General features: G+C 42.2%; 1 protein-coding gene across 1 annotated transcript in view; it reads left to right on the forward strand.

Moving 5' to 3' along the window:
• The first annotated feature begins 20,294 nt into the window (after positions 1–20,294).
• MLANA (melan-A) overlaps positions 20,295–23,244 on the forward strand; it is a 32,997-nt gene continuing 30,047 nt past the window's right edge. Inside the window, exon 1 of the mRNA XM_023588441.3 lies at positions 20,295–20,414. Within this exon, the coding sequence (XP_023444209.1) occupies positions 20,338–20,414 (77 nt within the window). The 5' untranslated portion in view covers positions 20,295–20,337. The remainder of the gene's footprint in view (positions 20,415–23,244) is intronic.

Genomic DNA, 23,244 nt, shown 5'->3' on the forward strand with positions numbered 1-23,244 from the left:
AGTTAAAAAATATGGCGAGGATAAACAATACACTCCTAAATAATCAGTGGGTTAAAGAATAAATTATAAGTGAAAGTAGTAAAAATGTTGAGATAAATGAAAAAGAGAACATAACTTATCAAAATTTGTGGGATACAGAACAGGCAGTCCTGAGAGGGAAATTTATAGCTGTAAATGCCTATATTAAAAAAGAAGGAAGAGTTAAAGTTGAAGATCTAACTGAACAATTGGAGAAAGTAGAAAAAAGAACAGCAAACCAATCCAAAAGCAAGCAAAAGGAAAGAAATAAAAAGGATTAGAGCACAAATAAATAAAATTGAGAACAAAAAGAACCCAATAGAGAATATCAACAAAATGAAAAGCTGGGAAGTAGATGTGGTTCAACTGATAGAGCATCCACCTACCACATAGGAGGTTCAAGGTTCAAACCCAGGGCCTCCTGACCCATGTGGTGAGCTGGCCCATGCACAGTGCTGCCACATGCAAGGAGTGCCGTTACATGCAGGGGTGCCCCCCGTGTAGGGGAGCCCCACGTGCAAGGAGTGCACCCTGTAAGGAGAGCCACCTTGCGCAAAAAAAGCGCAGCCTGCCCAGGAGTGATGCCACACACAAGGAGAACTAATGCAGCAATATGATGCAACAAAAAGAGACACATATTTCCAGTGCTGCTGACAATGCAAGTGGATGGAGAACACACAGCAAATGGACACAGAGCGCAGACAAAATCGGGGGGGTAAGGGGAGAGAAATAAAAACAACCACCAAAAAAACAACACAAAAGCCAGCTCTTTAAGAAGATAAAATAAAACTGACAAACCCCTAACTAGACTAATGAGAAAGAGAGAAGATGCAAATAAATGAAACCAGAAATGAAAGCAGTGAAGTTACAACTGACACCACAGAAATAAAAAGAATCATAAGAGGATATTATGAGAAACCGTATGCCAACAAACTAGACAACATGGTTGAATTCCTAGAAATACACAACAACTACACTGATACTACAAGAAATACAAGAACTTAATAAATGAATCACATTTAAAGAGATTGAGTCAGTCATGAAAAATCTCCCAACAAAGAAAACTCTAGAACCAAATGGCTTCACAGGTGAATTCCGCCAAGCATTCAGAGAATAATTAACACCAATCCTGTTCAAATCTTTCAAAAAACTGAAGAGGAGAAAAGCGGACTCGGCTCAATGGTTAGTGTCTGTCTACCATATGGGAGGTCCACAGTTCAAACCCCGGGCCTCCTTGAACTGTGTGGAGCTGGTGCACGCGCAGTGCTGATGCGCGCAAGGAGTGCCGTGCCACGCAGGGGTGTCCCCCACGCAGGGGAGCCCCACGCACAAGGAGTGTACCCCGTAAGGAGAGCCGCCCAGCGTGAAAGAAAGTGCAGCCTGCCTGAGAATGGCGCTGCACATATGGAAAGGTGACACAGCAAGATGATGCAACAACAAAAAAGAGACACAGATTCCTGGTGCTGCTGGCAAAAACAGAAGAGGACAAGAAGAATACACAGCGAATGGATACAGAGAACAGACAACTGGGGTCAGGGGAGAGGAGAGAGAAAGAAATATAGACCATTAAAAAAAATTGAAAAGGAGGGAAAATTACCCAACATGTTTTATAAAGCCAACATCACCCTAATGCCAAAGCTAAAGGGACAACCAGAAAAGTACAGACCAATCACTCTAATGAATATAGGTATAAAAATTCTAAACAAAATACCTGCAAATAGAGTCCAACAGCATATCAAAAGACACATCGCAACCAAGTGGGATTTATTCCTTATATGCAAGGGTGGTTCACTGTAAGAAAATCAATTAATGGAACACAAAACATTAGTAAATTGAAGGAAAAAAATCACATGATCATCTTAATCAATGCAGAAAATGCATTTGACAACATCCATCACCTTTCTTGATAAAAATACTTCAAAAGATAGGAATAGAAGGAAAATTCCTCAATATGATAAAAGGCATACATGAAAAACCCACAACCAACATTGTATTCCATGGGGAAAGTTTGAAAGCTTCCCCTCTAAGATGTGGAACAAAGCAAGGATACCAATTGTCACCATTGTTATTCAACGTTGTGCTAGAAGTTCTAGCCAGAACAATTAGGAAACAAAAAAAAAGGCAACCAAATAGGAAAAGAGGAAGTAAAACTTTCATTATTTGTGGATGACATGATCCTACATTTAGAAAATTCTGGAATGTCTACAACAAAGTTACCTGAGCTACTAAATGAGTTCAGCAAATTGGCAGGATACAAGATCAACATGTAAAAAACATTAATGTCTCTATATACTAGTACTGAACAATCTAAGGAGGAAATCAGTGAAAAAATCCCATTTACAATCACAGCAATAGGGCTCTATAATTGGAATTAATTTAACCAAAAAAAACACAGGACCTGTATATAGAAAACTACAAAACAATGCTAAAAGAAATTAATGAAGACCTAAACAAATGGAAAGATATTTCATATTCATGGAATGGAAGCCTAAATATAGTGAAGATGTCAATCCTACCCAAAAATTGATTTATAGATTCAATGCAATGCCAATCAAAATTCCAACAGCTTACTTCATAAAAAGAGAAAAGCCAATTACCAAATTCAACTAGAAGGGAAAGTGCACCTGAATAGCCAAAAGTATTCTTAAAAATAACAGTGATGTGGAAGGAATTTCACTTCCTAACCTTCAAACATATTACAAAGCTACAGTGGTTAAAACAGAATGGTATTGGCATAAAGATAGACACATCAATCAGTGGAGTAGAATTGAGAATCCAGAAATAAACCCTCACCTCTCTAGTCAACTTGTTTTTGACAAATCTACCAAAAACCTTGTTAATGGGACAAAACATTCTCTTCAACAAGTAGTGCTGGGAGAACTGGATATCCATAATCAAAAGAGTTAAAGAGAACCCCTTTCTCACTCCCTATATAAGAATCAACTCAAAATGGATCAAAGACCTAAAATATAAAAGCCAGGACCTTAAATCTACTGCAAGAAAATAAAGGGAAACATCTTAAATACCTTGTGGTAGGTGGTGGTTTTTTGGACCTTATACTCGAAGTACAAGCAACAAAAGAAAAAATAGATAAATGGGACCTCCTCAAAATTAAACACTTTTGCACCTCACAGGACTTTGCCAAAAGGGTGAAAAGGCAGCTGACTCAGTGGGAAAAAATATTTGGAAATCACATATCTGATAAGGTTTGGATATTCATTATATATAAAGAGATGTTATAACTCAACAATAAAATGTCAAATGACTTGATTAAAAAATGGACAAAAGACTTGAATGGACATTTGTCCAAAGAAGAAACACAAATGGCAAAAAAAAAAAGAGAAAAATGTTCAACATCACTAGTGATTAGGCAAATACACATCAAAGCTACACTGAGATATCATTTCACACCTATTAGAATGGACGCAATTAAAAAGAGAACTACAAATATTGGAGATGATGTGGAGAGATAGGAACACTTATTCACTGCTGGTGGGAATGTAAAATTGTACAGCCACTGGAGGACTGTTTGGTAGTTCCTAAAGAGTTGAATATAGATTTGCCACCTGACCCGGCAATACCACTACTGGGTATATACCCAGAAGAAACTAGAGCAGTGACATCAACAGACATTTGCACACGGATGTTCATGGTGGCGTTATTCATGATTGCCAAAAGTTGGAAACAACCCAGGTGTTTATCAACCAATGAACAGATAAACAAACTGTGGGGTATTTACATGATGGAATATCATGCAGCTGTAAGAAGAAATGAAGTTGTAAAGCACATGACAACATGGATGAACCTGGAGGACATTATGTTGAGTGAAGTAAGCCAGACACAAAAGGACAAATACTGTATGATTGTGCTACTATGAACTAAATATATTGTATAATTTCATGGCGTTAATAACTTAAATATGGGTCACCAGAAAATAGAATGACTTTGGAGAATGGAAAACTGAGGTTCAACTTGTGCAGAATTGGTAAAAATGATGTGTGTCAATTTCTGGAAATGAAAGTTTGTAGTTAGCAGTATTGTTATGTGGGTAGGAAAGTGGTTTACAGGGAAAGTCCAAGATCTTGTACATTACTAAAAGAAAAGCTAAAAAATGTAACATGGAACAGTATAGCATAATAAAACTTCGTGTGAAATATAAATATGGGTAAAATTGTATATATGACAAACCAGACAAAAATACTACATATTGTATGACTCCATTTATATAAAATGTAAATATAAGTCAACTTATAAGGATGAAATTAGATTAGTGGTTATGTAGGACTGGGGAAGGATTGATAAGGGGTGTGGAGTTTTTCTTTTTGGAGTAATAAAATTGTTCTAATATTTTTTGTCGTGATGAATGCACAACGTGATTATTCTTTTTTTTTTTTAAAGGAATGAAGTCTTTTTTTTTTAAGATTTATTTATTATTTATTTATTTCTCTCCCCTTCCCCCCCGCCCCCACCTCAGTTTTCTGTTCTCTGTGTCTATATGCTGTGTCTTCTTCTTTGTCCACTTCTGTTTTTGTCATCGGCACGGGAATCTGTGTTTCTTTTTGTTGTGTCATCTTGCTGCGTCAGCTCTCTGTGTGTGCGGTTCCATTCCTGGGCATGCTGCACTTTCTTTCGCGCTGGGCGACTCTCCTTACGGGGCGCACTCCTTGCGCGTGGGGCTCCCCTACACGGGGGACACCCCAACGTGGCAGGGCACTCCTTGCGCGCATCAGCACTGCACATGGGCCAGCTCCATATGGGTCAAGGAGGCCTGGGGTTTGAACCGCAAACCTCCCATGTGGTAGACAGACGCCCTAACCACTGGGCCAAGTCTGTTTCCCTGGTATTTTTTTTTAAGGAGGTACTGAGGAGTGAACGTGGGACCTTGGAGTGAACGTGGGAAGCAGGTTCTCAACCACTATGCTACATCTGCTCCCGGTATGCTTTATAATGTGTATCAATAAAACTGCTTTATGTAAAAAACAAAACAAAACAAAAAACTAAAAAAAAAAAAATCACAAGAAAAGTACAAAACAAAATCTCTTTTTTTTTTTGAGTTGGAAACATCTTAAATAGTTAAATACAAAAAGTGAGCACTGACTTTTTAAAAATAAACACACCAAGGTCTGAAAGCCAAAATGCAGAGGAAATGAGCTTCTGCCTTATCTTCCAGTCTCATCAAGGCTTCTGCCTGCCTCCCTCCTCCCCAACACACCCAGGAATTCAGAGCAGTTGCTTCACACTACAGCTATAACGCATTTTGTCTGTTTCATAATCTCTGTGCATGACCCTCCCCAACATCTCCAGTCTAAAAAAAAGTCTTTAATGGCCAGAGGTAGCTCCCTCCTACTGGCATCAGTTCTTACTCACAATGGAATAGTGAGGGATCTTTACTTAGGAGTAATTTAGTGAAAGCAGTGGGTCTAACCATTTGCATTGCTGCACTCTAGTATCAGAATGAGGAACAGAAATAAGAACAGTATGAGGGGCACAGCTGAAAGCTGGGAGTTTCTGAGAAAGTAGGAAGAATTCTCTCAACTGGGTTTGGGTAGATCAATGTAGCAAAGTTTAAAAAAAAATCAAAATAATTAAACATTATTGAATTTCAAATTCCTCCTACCAAGGCAGTCCAATTATAGCAGTAAAAATCTAGGTCTTTCCAGGGAGTGAAGGTAGAGGTCCTAGCATTCCTCCTGACAGCCCCGTGTTGGGCCCTAGAACAGTTGCTCCTGTTGCTCCATTTGCAACGTCTTGATCTCAAAAACAACAGCAAAAAGCAGGTTCATAAAGGAAGGTCCCAATCCACAAGGCTGCCCTGGAAAATCTGTATATTTTTTTTGAACCACAAAGAGGAAGGGATCAAAAGTAGCTCCAGCTGTGACCTGGACACTTTCTGGGTACCTCTCCATCAGACCCCACGGTCTCTCCAATAGGGTCTCATCTATTCCTCGTTGACATCCTCTTCCAGCTCCTTTTCAATCTTCTCGTGTCTCCCTTTAGGCATAATTCAGCGGGGCACAGCGGCACCCAGACCAATATCTCTTATGAATATAGAGGCAAAAATCCTCAACAAAATAATAGCAAACCAAATCCAACAGCATATTAAAAAAATTATACACCATGAACAAGTGGGATTTATCCCTGGGATGTAAGATTGGTTTATCATAATAAAATCAATTAAGGTAATTCATAAAATTAACACAATGAAGGAAAAAGCCACATGATCATCTCAATTGATCCAGAAAAGGCAATTGACAATATCCAGCACCTCTTCTTGATAAAAATACTGAGAACACTAGGAATAAAAGGAAACTTTCTCAACATGATAAAGGACATATATGAAAATCCCACTGCTAGCATCCTACTTTATGGTGAAAGACTGATAGCTGTCCCTATAAGATTAGGAACAAGACAAGGATGTCCACTGACACCACTGTTTTCAACATTCTACCGGAAGTTCTTGCCAGAGCAAGGAAAAGAAATAAATGGCATCCAAGTTTGAAGGAAGAAGTAAAATTTTCCTTATTTGCAGATGATATGATCTTATATACAGAAAATCCTGAAGAAGTCACAAAAAGCTCCTAGTGCTAATAAATTAATTCAGCAAAGCGGAGTAGTACAAGATCAACAGCTAAAAATCAGTAGTGTTTCTATAAATAAACAACGAACATTGGAACAAGAAATCAAGAAAAAATCCATTCACAATAGCAACTAAAAGAATCAAATAACTAGGAATAAATCTAACCAAGGTTGTAAAGGTATTGGACACAGAAAACTACAAAACATTACTAAAAGAAATCAAAGACAATCCAAATAAATGGAAGGATATTCCATGTTCATATATTCGAAGACTAAATATCATTAAGATGTCAATCCTACCTAAAGTAATTTATAGAATCAACACAATCCCAAACAAAATTCCAAAAACCTTTTTTGCAGAAATGGAAAAGCCAATCATCAAATTTATGTGGAAGGGAAATGGATGTGGCTCAAGCAACAGAGCTCCCATCTACCACATGGGAGGTCTGGGTTTGGTTCCTGGTGCTTCTTAAAGAGTATGAGCAAGACAGCGAGGTGATGGGACAGGATGGCACAGTGAACTGATGCAACAAGATGCTGCTGCAAGAGACACACAGAGGGAAACAATGAGAGACACAACAAAGCAGGGAGTGGAGGTGGCTCCAGAGATTAGGTACCTCCCTCCCACATGGGAGGTGCCAGGTTTAGTTCCTGGTGCCTCCTAAAAAAAAAACAAACAAGACCAGCACACAACAGACACAGCAAATGCAAACAACAAGGGGGTGGGGAGAAATAAATAATAAAATACATCTTTAAAAAAATTTATATGGAAGTGTATGGGGTACCGAATAGCCAAAGGCATCTTGAAAAAGAAAAATGAAGTTGGAAGACTTAGACTTCCCAATCTTAAAGCTTATAACAAAGACACAGTAATTAAAACAGAATGGTACTGGCACAAGGATAGACATATAGAAAAACGGAATAGAACTGAGACATACAGACCAATGGGATAGATTTGAGAACTCAGAAATCAACCCTCACATTTCTGGCCAACTGATTTGACAAGAAGGCAAAAACCATTCAATTGCGAAAAAATAGTCTCTTCAACAAATGGTGTTCAGACAACTGGATTGCCATTTGCAAAAAAAAAAGGACCCCTACCTCACATATAAGAATATAAGAATCAACTCAAAATGGATCAAAGACCTAAATTTAAGAGCCGATTTTAAAAATGGGCAAAAGAGTTGAATAGACATCTCTCCAAAGGAGATACACAAACGGGCAGAAAACACATGAAGAGATGCTCAACATCATTAATCATTAGGTTAATACAAATCAAAACTACAATAAGAAACTATTCCATACCCACTAGAATGGCTGATATTAAAAAAGAAAACAGAAAACAAAAACCCAATTGTTGAAGAGGATGCTGAGAAATAGGAACACTTATTCATTGCTGGTGGCAATGTAAAATTGTATAGCCTCTGTAGAGGACAATTTGATGGTTCCTCAGAAAGCTAAGCATAGAACTACCATATGATCTGGCAATCCCACTACTAGGTACATACCTCAAAAAATTGAAAACAGAAACTCAAACAGATATTTTCACACCAATGTTCATAATAGCACTATTCACAATTGCAAAAAGATGGAAGCAACCCAAGGGTCCACCTACCAACAAATGGATAAATAAAATGTGATATGTACATAAAATGGAATATTATTCAGCATTAAAAAGGAATGAAGTTCTGATACATATGACAACATGGATGAACCTTGAAGATATCATATTGAGTGAAATAAACCAGACACAAGAGAAAAAATATTGTTTGCTCTCACTGGTTTGAAATAATTAGAATAAACAAACTCATAGAGTCATAATCTGGAATACAGGTTGCAAGGGGATGAGGTGGAGATAGGAAAAGGGAAGTTAAGGCTTAAAATGTATAGGGTTCCTGTCTGGAATGGTGGAAATAGTTTGGTAATGGATGGTGATGATGGTAGCATAACATTGCAGACATAATTAGCAGCACCCAAATATACATAGGAATGTGATTAAAAGGAGAAATGTTAGATTGTGTATATGGTAACAGAATAAAAATTGTACTAAAATCCATGAAACTACACTATACACACCTTGGACTACAGTTAATAGCACAATTATAAAAATGTGCTTTCATCAGTTATAACAGATGTTTCACACAATGGAAACTGTTAATGATAGGGTGGTATATGGGAAACCTGCATTTTATACATGATTGTTCTGTAAACCCACAATTTCTCTAATGATTGAAAAAAAGAAAAGAATAAAAAAATGTATTTGGTCTTGTGGTAGGCAGAATAATGACCCCCAAAGTTATCCAGGTCCTAATATCTGGAACCTATGCATGTTATCTTATCTTGAAAAAGGATCTCTGCAGATGTGATTAAGTTAAGAACCTTGAGATGGAGAGATTATCCTGGATTATCTGGGAGGGCCCTAAAGGCAATCACAAATATCCTTATTAAGAGAGAAGCAGAGGGAAGTGGACTTGGCTCAATGGATAGAGTGTCCGTTTACCATGTGGGAGGTCCACGGTTCAAACCCAGGACCTCCCTGACCTGTGTGGAGCTGGCCCATGCGCAGTGCTGATGCACACAAGGAGTACCATGCCACACAGGGGTGTCCCCCACATAGGGGAGCCCCACGTGCAAGGTGTGCACCCCGTAAGGAGAGCCGCCCAGCGCAAAAGAAAGTTCAGCCTGTCCAGGAGTGGCACCACACACGGAGAGCTGACGCAGCAAGATGACGCAACAAAAAGAGACACAGATTCCCAGTGCCATGGGCACAGAAGAACACACAGAGAATGGACACAGAGAGCAACAACTGTGGGCGGAAGGGGAAAGAAAGAAATAAAAATAAATCTTTCAAAAAAAAGAGAGAGGGAGAGAAGCAGAGGGAGATTTTACTATAGAAGAAGATTGGAGGCAATGTGACCTAGGAGGCAGAGAGGAGAGTGCTCTGGCCACAAGCCCAGAATGTGCTGGCAGCCACTAGAGGCTGGAAGAGACCAGGAAGACACTCCCTCAGAGCCTCTGGAGGGAACGTGGCCCTGCCTTGATTTTAGCCCAGTGACATTGATTTCAGACTTCTGGACTCTAGAACCGCGAGAGGATACATTTTCTTGTTTTAAGTCTCCTAGTTAGAAGCAGGCTGGGGAAAGAGAAAATTAATGGCTTTCCTCTACATTTGTGCTACTCGTACGTGAAAGACAGGGAGAACTCAGGCTGGAGGTATGCACTTCAAATTCCCACACTCGAGAGAACAGAAGTAGAGCAAGAGGGTCCCATTGTGGTGGGTTGGGAAATGGAACCAGGAAAGGGCTGTTGGGTTTACCTTTTAGAGACCACCTTCCCTCAGAGCTGAGCGTGCCTGCAGAAACCAAGGCAAGAGACTGGATCCCTCTTGCCAGGGACTCTGGCGCTCAAAGCACAATTTCCTCCTATTCAGTCATCTCCTGTCAAACCAATATGCTGGTTTAGGTATTTGCCAAATTATGTCACAGGATCAGCAAATCCAGTGCCAGGAAATGAACACACCAAGACTCGAGGAAAGAACCCTTGAGTGAGCAACAGGAACCTTGGCTTCCAGGCCTGGCTCTGCCACAAGGCCATTCTATGTCTAGCAAGAGATGTTCATCACCTTAAATTCATTTAGACCAGCCCAGAAGTACTGCTAGCAAATGTTTTCTTTGCAGAGGGAAATGCGAGGAGACAGAATTGGGCTGAGCAGCGGATGCCCCTGTCCTCAGAGCCAACACGCCCAGATCATGTGGTCTAGAGTGTTCTTACAAAGATTCTCAAAATCTAGCGTGTGCTAAAATTTCCTGCAGGACTTATCAACCACACAGCTGGCTGAACACCATCCTCAGAATTTCTGATTCAGTACTAGCCTAAAATATTACAAAGATTTTACCAAACACTAGGGGGACCTCTAGAAAAATCTACAGAAATATCAAGAAACACACCAACAGCCTGGCTTTGGGCATGCAAGTCCCTGAGTAGCCAGCTGCTCTCAGGCATTGGCCCCTTGAGACTCTGGCTGTGCTTCCTCTTCTTGACCCCCAAAGGGCCGTCATGAACCTTTCGGCACAGTACCTGGCTGAGGGAAATCTGCTGGTTCCCTCCTCCAAACCCCACCCCAACCCCCCGGAAGCTAGCAGCCCTGATTGTGGTCCTCCACGGGAATCTTTACCCCAGGGTTTCCCAAATTGGTCTTGGAGGCCACCACTGTCTCTTTAAGACTCTGTGGCAGGCTTGGCCCCGGAAGCTTCCCTTAATTAACAGACAAGAAGACATTGAAATAAACTCAAGGATAATCAAGAAGACAGAAATACAGAAAAGGCAACCAGATGATCTGACTCACAAGGTCAGTCTCTCCAGGTTTCAGCTTGCTTACTATCAGTAGAATGTAAGAGATGATGAATTTATCAAATCCATGACTTTATAATTCCAGAAAACCCCAGGACTGAGATCTCCCCTTCAGCAATTTAAGTCAACGGAATTCTTTTTTAACATAAAGAAAACCAAGCTGCTATATGGAGCATTCTTTTTCTTAAAAAAATAAAATAAAAGGGGGCAGGGATTGCTCAGGGAATGAGTTCTGTAACTCTTAGTAGTCCAACAGATTTTCTTCCCACAGTTATGGTCAGGAAAAAAATTATAACGCATGACTCTGACCTTGGGCAATTTCTATTTCCACCTCTTCTGCTTTCCCCCAACATTACTCTTGAAATCACAAGTTCTCATCCCAGATGGATGGAAATGCCTAAATTCTCATAGCAGGGACAAAGAGTTCTCTGTCAAAGGGTTGAGTTTGTTCTTTTCTGCATATTCAGAAATGATTCTTTTTTTTTTCCTTTTTCTTTTTTGAGTAGAGATAGTTGGTATTTTCATGTTTAAGGGCTGGGGCTATTTATTTCCAGGCCAGCAGGAAGGCAGAACTGAGCAGGGTTAGTGGAAGAGCCAAATGCTCCTCTCTTACGAAAATTAAAAGCCTCATTTATAAATGGCCGCTCACCCTAAATACAAAAACTACAGGAACCTCAAAATGTCAGCTGTAAGGAACCAGGCCTTGTGGGATTGCAAATTTGGTGGCTTTGGAAGAAGGCTGGAAAAAGTGACCTCCAGAATGGCAGGGGACTCAGAAAGCTAATACTTACAATGTTTATGACTTACACTTTCTTACCCCCCTTTAGCTCTTGGATGCTAAAGGGGGAAGAGGAGGTCTTGACCTTCATGCTTATCTCTGCTATGTACTGGGTCCCAGGTTACCCTCAGGGCTGCTCCCAGGAGCCCTTCTCCTCTCTGAATACTGTGCTTTGAAGGTGCCAAGAAAGACAGAATACTTTGGATGATGGTGGTTGGAGGGGAGAGAAATCTCTTTCAAAATCAAACAGAAAAATACAATGAAGCTGACAATTTGTTGCTGAAGTATCCCACTTCCTCTGACAACGCTACTTCTTGAAACCTCATTGAAGATGAGATTTGAGCACCTTGGTTTACTGAGGTTCTACCACGTGCCAGGCACTGTGTTGGCCAACAGAGATACAGAGATAGGTAATCCACACCTTCTGGGAGGGCAGGATATGAGCATGTCAGATATGAGTAAATAATAATAATACAGTAAGTGGTAGGATGGGAGTATAACAGGGGGCTCCTGGCAGCCTCTCGGTCTTCTTTAGGATATCAGGATATCTAGTCCTGATCTTCTCATAGTGCTTGTCAGGAAACAACAGAGCCTCAGAGAGTCTTCTCTCAGGCACATCCTACTTTGATACACCCAGTATAATTCCTCTGGCCACCATTTGCTAAGTGTTGTAGAGCTAAGCTGTGTCTTTGACTCCTCCAGTATCCCTTCCCTCCTGTTTATTTAACAGCACCCCGAGTCCTTCTGAAGAACTTCTCCTTCTTGCATCTGCCTTGATGGGGCATGGATTAAGCCCCTCCCAGCCTCCTTAAAGCCGGGCAAGGATGTGGCTGAGACCCAAAATAGCCAAACAAGATTCTCCAAGGAATCTGAATTTTGTGCTGAGAGAAAAGAAGATTGAACATGGCTGGAGCTGGTTTCATTCTGATGGCAACAACATCAAGGGTCGCCCATCAATTCCCGCTAACTGTATCCACAGAACTTCCTGATTCTGATCCATCTTAAGGCCTAGTTTGTTCAGACTTCTCCTTCGTTCTGTGGGACAATTTCATAATCTCCCATTAATTTTCTATTTCCTTAATTAGCCAGAGTTGACTTTCTGTTGCCTGCAATAAAAAAAAAATCCTAGCTAATACAAGAGTTTACTTCATGCCAAGTACACTAGCCTTATCTAATAGCCTCCCTGAAAGATAGATACTGTGTTCCCATTTTGCAGATAAAGAGACTGAGGCTGGGAGTCTTGCATATCCAAGGACACACAAGTAGTCAATGCTAAAGCCCCAATCAGCTGGTCTCTGAAGCCCAGGCTCTCCTATTCATCCATCTTTGCATCACCAATCCAATGCCATGCTATTCAAGAACACGCTGGGAAGTGGACTTGGCCCAATGGATAGGGCGTCTGCCTACTATATGGGAGGTCCGCGGTTCAAACCCTGGGCCTCCTTGACCCGTGTGGAGCTGGCCCATGCGCAGTGCTGATGAGCGCAAGGGGTGCCGTGCCACGCAGGGGTGTCCCCCCTATAGGGGAGCCCCATGTGCAAGGAGTGTGCCCCATAAGGAGAGCCGCCCAGCACAAAAGAAAGTGCAGCCTGCCCAGGAATGGCGCAGCACACACGGAGAGCTGACGCAACAAGATGACACAACAAAAAAAGAAACACAGATTCCCAGTGCTGCTGATAAGGATAGAAGCGGTCATAGAAGAACACACAGCGAATGGGGTGGGAGGGGGAGAGAAATAAATAAAAAATAAATCTTAAAACAACAACAACAACAGCACGCTGCTCCTTATAGATCTTGTGCCAATAGCAATTTACAGTTTCCACACATTAACACTTAATCCTCGCAGTCACCCGGAAAACAGACGGGCAAATAAATGACCTCGAGTGTGGTCAGCCACTCCTCTTTCCCTGCTTAAAACATTTCTGCAACTCAGCACAGCAGCAGATTAACTCCAAAAGCCTCAGTGTGGTATTGTAGGTCCTGTGACACTCACGGCCTGGGCCTCAAGCCCGTTACTCCCTTCACTGCACTTTAAGCTCCAACCTTGTGGAACTACTTGCAGTTCTCCATACCCCCCAGGCTGTTCCACACTTCTGAGCCCTCCTTCACTCTGGAGTCTCACCTTCCCACCCCTACCCTACTTATCCTCTACCTGGAATGTACTCTGCCTCTATCTCATGCCTGGTGAAACCCTCCATATCATTCTGGGCAATCAGAAATCTTCCCAGTGCCTCCTGTCCCTGGACATCCTGCATCCTGGACAGAGTTCTGGGATGGTTGCACCTTGCAGTGGGCATTGAGGCTGAGCTCTCAGCAGCTTTCCACCCCAAAGATAAGCCAGTCCTATAATTCCATCTACTTTAGCTTCTTTGGCTGCTCAAGCAAATACCATACAATGGGTTGGCTTAATGGGAATTCATTAGCTCACAGTTTTGAGGCTAAAAGAAAGCCCAAATCAAGGCATCATCAAGGCAATGCTTTCTTTCTGAAGACTGTAGTCCTGAGGCTTCTGGTGGTCCTTGGTCCTTAGCCTCTCACAGGGCAAGGTACAAAGCAGCCTCTCCTGGCCTCTCCATTCTCTTCTAGATTCCACTGGATTTCCCCTTCTGGCTGCAACCTGTGGCTTTCTCTCTCTCTGTCTGAATTTCATTCTGCATATAAAGGACTCCAGTAATAGGATTAAAACCCATCCTGACTGAGGTGGGCCACACCTTAACTGAAGTAATTTCATCGAAAGATCTTAATGACAGTGGGTTCACACTCACAAGAATGCATTAAACTAAAGAACATATTTTTTCTGGGAAACATACAGCTCCAAATGATCACATCATCCTTCTTGATAGTGACTGGGGTTCAGAAATGGGCATGGATTTAACGTGTTTCTGATTTATTGGTACTCTTCTTTGTCCACCTGTGCAGCCTTGGGACCTGGACCAATGTTCTCACATGGTTCAGTCAGCTTCCGTGCACAAGCAGGGGCCCACGTCAGCTCTCCCTGAACAGCTCTCCTCATGGAGTGAGGAACTGGCGGATTCCTCCCCCACCCCTTCCTGGGGGGGCAATACTTAAGTCCAGCCTGAGGCCAGCGGGAGGTGACTCTTGCTTTTTGGTGTCTGAGGGAGGAGGATGGGCTCCTGCTGTCCTCCAGTTGCCCCAGGCTGCTAGGGCTTCCCCTGTAGGCCCCCACTTAGAAGTGCCTTCATTCTATTTCAGTTTCTACCTCACCACTGCCTTCCACCATCAGGACTTCTCAATCCTATATCCCTTCACTTTACAGCAATAACTCGGTAACTAATTATCACTTTAGCAGATATCAGGCCACAGCAGTTGTGGCCTACCTGTTATCCCTCTCAAGGCTCTTTGCACATTCCCAGAGACATTAGCCTTTCTCCAGGTTCAATAACATGCCAGGCACTGCTCTAGACAACTGTATAATCTCATTTAATTCTCACATCAATTGTATAATGATTTTTTATTCCCTTTTGCAGGTGAGAATGCTGAAGCTCAGAGAGGCTAAGTAACTTGCCCAAGGTCATACTGGTAATAAGTGTAAGAACTGGGATTCAAGACCATTCCATCTGGTTTCCGGCCCCATGGTTTTCGGGGAGGGCAGTACCGTCTGCAGCTGCCTCCATCAACACAGGGATCTACCCGCCTTGTCTGTCTTCTGAAGAGCCAGTTCTGTTAAATCAGCCTCTCCTACGAATGGGCAGCAGCAACTTCCATTTACAGCAATGCTTTTTACAAAGTTCTAGCATTTTCTACTGGGGTGTGTTTGAGGGAGACACCGGTTCACAAGCTGGAGGAGAGCACCGGGGAAGGAGGAGGGTGAGTAAAGGGGCTTCTGTCCCCTGAGCCCTGCAAGAAGTCCCTCGGCGGCAGAAGGGTTTGAAAAGAGCAGAGGCATCTCCAGCAATCAGTCCCCAACCCTTTTATCAGGTTGGTCTGTGGAGCAAGGGGAGCGAAGTCCACCAAGTGGCAGAAGAGAACCAGCCAATGCCCGACCATCCCCTGATAAAATTTAGATACAAGTTCCAACTCTGGGACTAGGGCGGAGGAAGAAAAGTTCCCACATCCTAACTCTTCAGGTGGGTCTGAGCTGGGTCAGTGGGATAGCAGGTGGGGCAGCCTCACAGTAACAGTTCACACTGTTGTTGCTTATTCTGTGCCAAATACTGCATTAAGCATTGAAAACATTATCACCTTAAACCCTCACGACTAACCCATGAAGCAGATACTACTACTGGCCCTATCATATACACACTGGCACTGAGGCTCTGAGAGGTTTATGATTTGCTCAAGATCATACAAATTGAGGAGATAAGTCCAGGCAGTTTGGACTCTCCAGTCCCTGCTTTTATCCTCGGGGCTATACTGCCAGGGAAGAAAAAAAAGTTATTTGGAAGTGTTGAGGGTGAGGTAGGGCATGCCTGGTCTGGCCCTGGGCTGGCGCATGAGGTGGTGAGGCGGATCCAAGGACAGTGGCTGGGAGCCCAGACAGCCTGTGGGTGTATTAGTTTTGTATGGCTGCCATAACAAAGTACCACAAACTAGGTGTTTAAAAACAGAAATTTACTCTCTTATAGTTCCAGAGGCTAGAGATCTGGAATCACATGTCAGCAGTGCCATATTCTCTCTAAGGCTCTAGAGGAGGATCCTTCCTTGCCTCATCTAACTTCTGGTGGTGGCCAGTGATCCTTAGCATTCCTTGGCTTGTAGGAGCATCACACCAATCTCTCCTTCCTTTTCATGTGGCCTTCTTCCCTGTGTCTTCTCTTCTTATGCAGGACACCAGTCCTTGGATTAGGACCCATCCTATTCCATTATAGCCTCATTTTACTTCAATTATACGTGCAAAGATCCTATTTCCAAATAAGGTCTTATTGTGAGGGTCTAACTGGACATGAATATTGGGGGCCTCCATCTAACCCAGTACAGGAGTCTTCTAGGAAGCAAGATGTGGCAGGATTTTCAGGCTGAAGATAAGTTTTCCCTACCAGGGAACCCTTATTTGAAGAGGCCATTCCCAGCTGCCCTGGGCATTTAACCTTGAAAGGACTGGGTGCCTCAGAAGCTGCAAACCACTCAAAGACCTGAAGAGATGACTGTGTAAGATCTGATCAGGACTCCCTCACTGGGCTCCATAAAGCAAACGAATTGAGAGTATGTTCCTAGACAGGTTGTAGTGCCCTCAGTGTGCTGGGTCTGCTCCTATAGCCCCTTCTAGGAGAGGGGGTGATGTTAGCTGCCTTGTGGTCTCCACCCTGGAAGAAATTCCTGGGCACATCCAAGTACCCTGGTGTTGTGGACTAATTCAGGGGGCTAATTCAACACACTGAGGGCACTACAACTATCTGGGAACATACTCTCCAGCTTGTTTGCTTTTGGGAGATGCAGGTCAGTGCCTCTCTCCTCTGTGTGCTGCCCATCACCCCAGGGGCCCACCTTAATTGTGAAGTCCAGCTTAATGCAAACCTTGGTCTTCTCCACTCAGAACAGCCTTCTCTCTAGACCAGCACTGTGCCATTAGGACTTTCTGAGAGTTATCAGGCATAAGGCTCAGGATGAAGTTGCTCTCCTCAAACCATTGACACCAGAGACCTGAAACTTTAATGATTTTTGTACAGTATCTCCTGAGCCAGTCTCAGTTCTGGAAACCCAGACTAAGTCATGTTCTGTACTTACACCTCAGGGCCTTTACACTGGCTCTTTTCTGCCCGGAATGTTCTTCCCCCATATTTGCATCTTGTCCTTTAGATCTCAGCTTAAATTTTCCCTTGGCTTTCCTTATCCAGCCAATCCTTTCCAACCCATCACCCAACATATATGGTATTTGTATTGTTTATTACTCTGCTCCACTGGAATATAACCTATTTAAGTTCAGGCACCTGTCTGTCTTGAACACCTTGGAATCCAGAACCTAGTGTAGTCTTGGCATGTAGCTGGGACTAAAGAATATTTGTTGAATGAATGAATGAGTGAATGGTTGCTAGCTGATGGTTCTATTCCTGGCTAATTCCCAACCCTTAGTATTATTAATCACTTCTTATGTTCTTGCTTTCTACTCATACTCTTATCTCCTGCCTAATAAGGACCAATTTCTCTTTCTCTGTTTTGTGTCTTCCTTGCCATTTCCAGTGATCATTACCCAATATAAATGTACATTGATCCTTCTGTCAAAAAGGTCAACTCCTGTTCACAGCCCAAATGGAAATCAGAAAGCCACAGGATCCAGAAGGAGTGGAGCCCTAGTATGTTACGGGGAAGGGGAACATTGTGATCATTAATTTAAGTCCCCCACTGATGGGGATTCTTATATGCCTTTATTCTGGTGGGTCTTTTGTTTATTTTGTTCCACCATAGCTATGGAAAGCTGATGAGCAAAGGTGAATATTGTATCACAGTGAATTGTTTCTGGGTTACACATTTGACTTTCAGAGTAGATTAGTGGAATCAGCCCTAGTTTCAGTTAGTTTATAAAGAGATATTATACCTTCAAGGAGAAGTCTTACCTGCCCCTTGCAAATGCACAGAAACCCACTCTCCAAAGAAGACAGTCATCTCCCAGAGTGTTACTGAGGAGAGTCACAAAGAACTCAGGACACTCAGGTTAGGAGATTTAGGGAGCTTCTGTTTCCTCTTCTTGACCCTGAGGAGGTGCCTGAGCCAAAAGCTTTTTGAGGTGGAGATACTGGAGGACACAGGATGTTCAGTTATATTTGAATTTCAGATAAGTAAAAAAAAAAAATTTAATATAAGCATGTCCCATATATTGCATGGGGCATACTTTACTAAAAATTATTCATTGTTTATCTGAAACTTAAATGTAACTGAGCATCCTGTATTTTATCTGGCAACCCTAGGGAGGAGGGACCAGCATTTAAAATAAATGGCTTCTCTACGGAGAAACATTGGGATCTGGGGAAAACAGAGGCCATAGTGAGCTGTGAGTTTTTGAGGGGGAAAAATGACGTTGGTTTCTTTCATGCCAATTAAGATCACAGATGACCCTGTTAGAAATCCAAACTCATGACTCTCATGGGACTAAAGATCAGGGGGAAATCTTAAGAAGACTAAGAGCCAGAAAAGCAATCTTCACACACCACTAGCCAGCAGACAGAGGGACTATCTCACCAAGGAAGGTAAGAGTGTTGCCCTCCCAGCCAAAATTGTACCACTTTTCTTTCAGAATGGGATTTGGAACGTTCTGGGGAACTCTTCTACCCTCCTTCATTGACTTTCTGATGCTTGGCTGTCAGGAGAATTTCTCCTTAAGTTTGTAATTCTTCATCTTCTGCTGGTTCAGTCTCCTAAATTCTCTCTCAGCCCTCCTCGACTATGGAGACAAAAAGCAGAAAACCAAGAAAAGTGAGTTTTCAGGTTGTCAGGCTGCTGGTGAGAAGCAGGCTCCCTGCTTTAGAAGTACTCTCCTGCTACCTAAAAGACTGCTGCTCTTTGTTTGGGAGGGATACCAAAATAAATTAACTCAGAATTGAGTTTTGTGTCTGCAGTTTCAAACCCAGGGTTTGCCCCTATAGTAATTACCTGAGATGATCAGTGAGTTCAACTGTAATTTCTTTCTTTCTTTTTTACAACTGGGAAGGGTAAATTACACATAAAATGCCCCTACAGGGAAGGATTCACGTGATGAGTTCCCTTTTCCCCTGTTGTTTTTAACTGGGGCTCATTACTATAACTCTATGGGGATGAGTTAGAAATTCATGAGAACAATAAGAGAAGAAAAATGTACAATATCAAGGAAAGAAGCTTCTGTTACTGTTTTTTTAATATATTTTTATTTTTAAAGGATACTTAGATTACCTAAAATGTTACATAAAACCATTCTTGTTTTCAATGAACATACTTTGATCACGACTATAGCAGTTCACATGTTTTTTGCTTGTGTGCTTTGTAGATTTTTTTCAAAATTCTTTCTTCCTTTTTTTTAATCCTAGTCATTAGATTTGAACTAGGGACAAGTCAGGTCCTGGGCTTCGTCAGTTCATTTTGAGGGAGCATGGTCAAGCCGAGGCACCTGTATGGTTGGCTTCCTTTGCTGAAAAGTGAGGCTGGGGCGTGCCTGACTTGACAATTCTGCTTCCCATACCCATGGGAGACTCAGGTAGAGGGTGCTCTGGAAAACATATATTGTCACCAGAGACTCCTATTTGACCAAGGATTGATATCACCCAAAAATGACAGAGAGAAATAACTCCTCTTATTTTATTAACCACAGTTTCAGGCTAGGGAAGGTAGGGAATGAATAGAAATGTTTTTTGTTGTTGTTGTTTCTCGACAAGCTTGTTATAGGGTCCAATTGAAGGCAACGGGAGAACATGTTTCCACCAAATAAGAATTCAATTTGAAATTGTTTTGCTATTGTTTGTAGTTTCTTCTTTGAACTTAATTTTCAATTAGCGGGAGCCCTCAGTATCAAACGCAGATGGAAGCAGGCACAGCGTTCTCATAGAGAGAAACCAGAGCTTTCTGGCTGTTGCTGTTCAACTAGAACGTCTTTGTGGGTCTTTATGAGATGACAGATGAGAAAGCTTTGGATGCACTAAATGATGCTGTGTGCCCCTTCTGGTAGGTGTCCTGTGCCCTGACCTCACAAGATGCCAAGAGAAGAGGCTCACTTCACATATGGCTATCCCAAGAAGGGGCGTGGCCACTCCTACATCACAGCTGAAGCGTAAGTTCAAAACCAGTCCCAGCGGGGTTTGCAGTTTTCTGTTTGCTGACACAGTCTGCTGTCTCCTACCTGCATGTGCCTGCCCATACATTTCCCTCATGTTCATCTCCCCAGACAGTAAAAGCCCTGGCAATGAAATCAGGAGAATCTGCAGTCCTACAAGGGCTCATGCAAGCTTCTCTGAGGCCGAACAGGCAGGGAGATAGGAATGGTAAATAGTTAAGTCTCACCTTGTTGTCTGGGCCATCCTCATAGGTTTCCAAATGGAAAGTCATCATTTTCTGTCTTGAATCAAGAGGACTTCCTCCTTAAGCCTTGGATAATACCCAGTTCTGTCAACTCTAACCAGGTGGATCCACCCCCAACTCTGAAGGTGGATTGTAGGCAGAATAAAAATGAGTGGCCAAAGAGCCAATAAGAGTAAAGGGTGATTCAAAGCGAAGACTGTGGTTGTTTTACTTTCTTAGGCTGCTCAAGCAAATATCATGCAATGGTTCAGTTTAAACAATGGTAATTTATTTGCTCATGGTTTTGAGGTTAACAGAACATCCAAACCAAGACATCATCAGGGCAATGCTTTCTTCCCAAAGACTGGCATTCTGGGCCAAGCTGCCAGCGATGCTTGGTACTTGTCTAATGACAAGGCATATAGAGGCATCTCCTGATCTCTCCCTTCTCTTCCAAGTTCCACTGATGTTTGGCTTCTTGCTTTCTATGGCTTTCTCTCTCTGTCTTTCATTCTGCTTATAAATAACTCCATTCATAGGATCAAGACCCATTCTGATTGAGGTGGGTTTCACCTTAACTGAAGTAACCTCATCAAAGGTCCTACTTACAATGTGTTCCCACTCCCAAGAAAGGATTAGGTTTAAGGATATGTTTTTCTGGGGTACATACAGCTTCAACCCTCCACAGTGGTCATAACCTTTGCATCATAACCTTATCCTAAGGAAATGCATTTGGTATTATGAATTAATGAAAAATAATTATTTATATGATTATACATATCTAAGAGCTATGCATTGTATACCAGCACAAGGAACTATTCTTATTTTTGAAAAATCTTATAATTTAGTGGAAGAGTTAGGCATGAAAATAACCTTGTCAAATGTAAGTGCTGTAATAAGGAACACAGAGGCAGGGAGGGCATTGTTTTAGTTTTCCAGGCTGCTATGACAAATGGATTTACTTAACACATGATGGGTTTACTTAAACAACAGGAATTTATTAGCTCCTGGTTTTGAGGTTAGGAGAAGTTCAAAATCAAGATATTAGCAAGGCTTGCTTTCTCTGGAGTCTAGAGTGCTCTGGTGCTGACTGCCAGCAATTCTTGAGTTCTTCGGCTTGTCTCTGCCTCTCATCACATGGCGATGGCCTCTCCTTTCCTCCTCTCTTCTGGTTTTCCACTGGCTTCCATCTGGCTTCCGGTTTCTTGCGCTTGTGTTTCTCTCACTTCTGGCTTCCAGTTCCTTCCCTTTGAAAGGCCCCAGTAATGTGAATTAAGATGCCCTCTGATTCAGCTGGCCACACCTTAACTAATAACATCTTCAAAAGGTCCTATTTACAAATAAGTTCACACATACAACGATGTGGGTTAAAATTAAGAATATGTCTTCCCTTGGTACAAGTAATTCAACCCACCTCAGACACCTTCTGCAGGTACTGGGGGTGGGGAAGGGGATGGTGGTGGGAGGGAAGGCCTGCCCTTTGCATGGGGTCTCCAACAGGGTCAATAATAGGGTTTTTGTTGTTTATGTCCGCCTGAGATGGCTCCCTCATCTGTTTGCTCATTGTTTTTGCTTGTTGTCTGCTCGTTGTTCCCACTTGATGTCTGCTCATTGTCAGCTCATTGTTTGTCTTCTTTAGGAGGCACCAGGAATCAAACCCGGGACCTCCCATGTGGGAGGCAGGTGCTCAATTGCTTGAGCCACATCCACTCCCCTGTAATCAGAATTTTATCTGGACCATCTTATATGCTAGCTGTTCAGAGCTCCATGCAAACTTCCTCTCTTTTTGAAAGAACTGTTGGAAAATCTTTAATAGTGTAAACTGGCAGGGACAAACAAGCTGTAGAACCCACCAATGACACTGAAGAAGAATTCAGACTGTATTTCCTCAGAAGACCCTAGTAGGATTCTTTAGTTTTCCTGCAGGGTCAATTGGGATAGGGGCAGAGATATCTTCAGACCAATGTCTGAAGAACAAAAATATATTCTTTGGGGGTATTTTCCACATGGTATTAGTTAGGAGATTGTTTCAGCTGTTGAACAATGACTCAAAATACTCAACAATACACCTTTTTTCAAAATGTAATTTTATTTATCGCTCATTTAGCACTATAAGAGTAAAAAGTTCAACTCCTTCTCTCTGGTTAATCCCCTTGAAACTTGCCTTTTGATACCAAACAAAAGCAGGCTCTTTTCTCCCGATGCATCTTTAAAGCCAATCCTGAGATACCAGGGTTTCAAAGACAGGGTTTATTTGGTTAAGCAAAGGAGCACAGTGACAGCATGACCCAAAACTGCCTTCCTGATCTGAAGAAATTCTACTATTTTATAATACTGGGGTACTAATGAGTAATTGGGGAGTTGCTGAACAGTTTCCTTCATTAATAAACATTAAAGGGCTGACAGGATGGGGTGTACAGTAGTAAACCAGGGTCGGTCACTAGGATCTCAAACAGGGGTACAGAGAACAAAGGTCAGTTGCGAGGTTTTTCATATGGATATTAAACAGAGGTGGGCGGAGTGGTCGGCTTTTTCTGGCTTCTTCATGCTGGAAAGGGGCATTGACAATGATGGTTCTACCCCCTCATGTAGAGCGGGCTGTC

Source organism: Dasypus novemcinctus, chromosome 8, assembly GCF_030445035.2.
Source record: "Dasypus novemcinctus isolate mDasNov1 chromosome 8, mDasNov1.1.hap2, whole genome shotgun sequence".
NCBI classification, from domain to species: domain Eukaryota; kingdom Metazoa; phylum Chordata; class Mammalia; order Cingulata; family Dasypodidae; genus Dasypus; species Dasypus novemcinctus.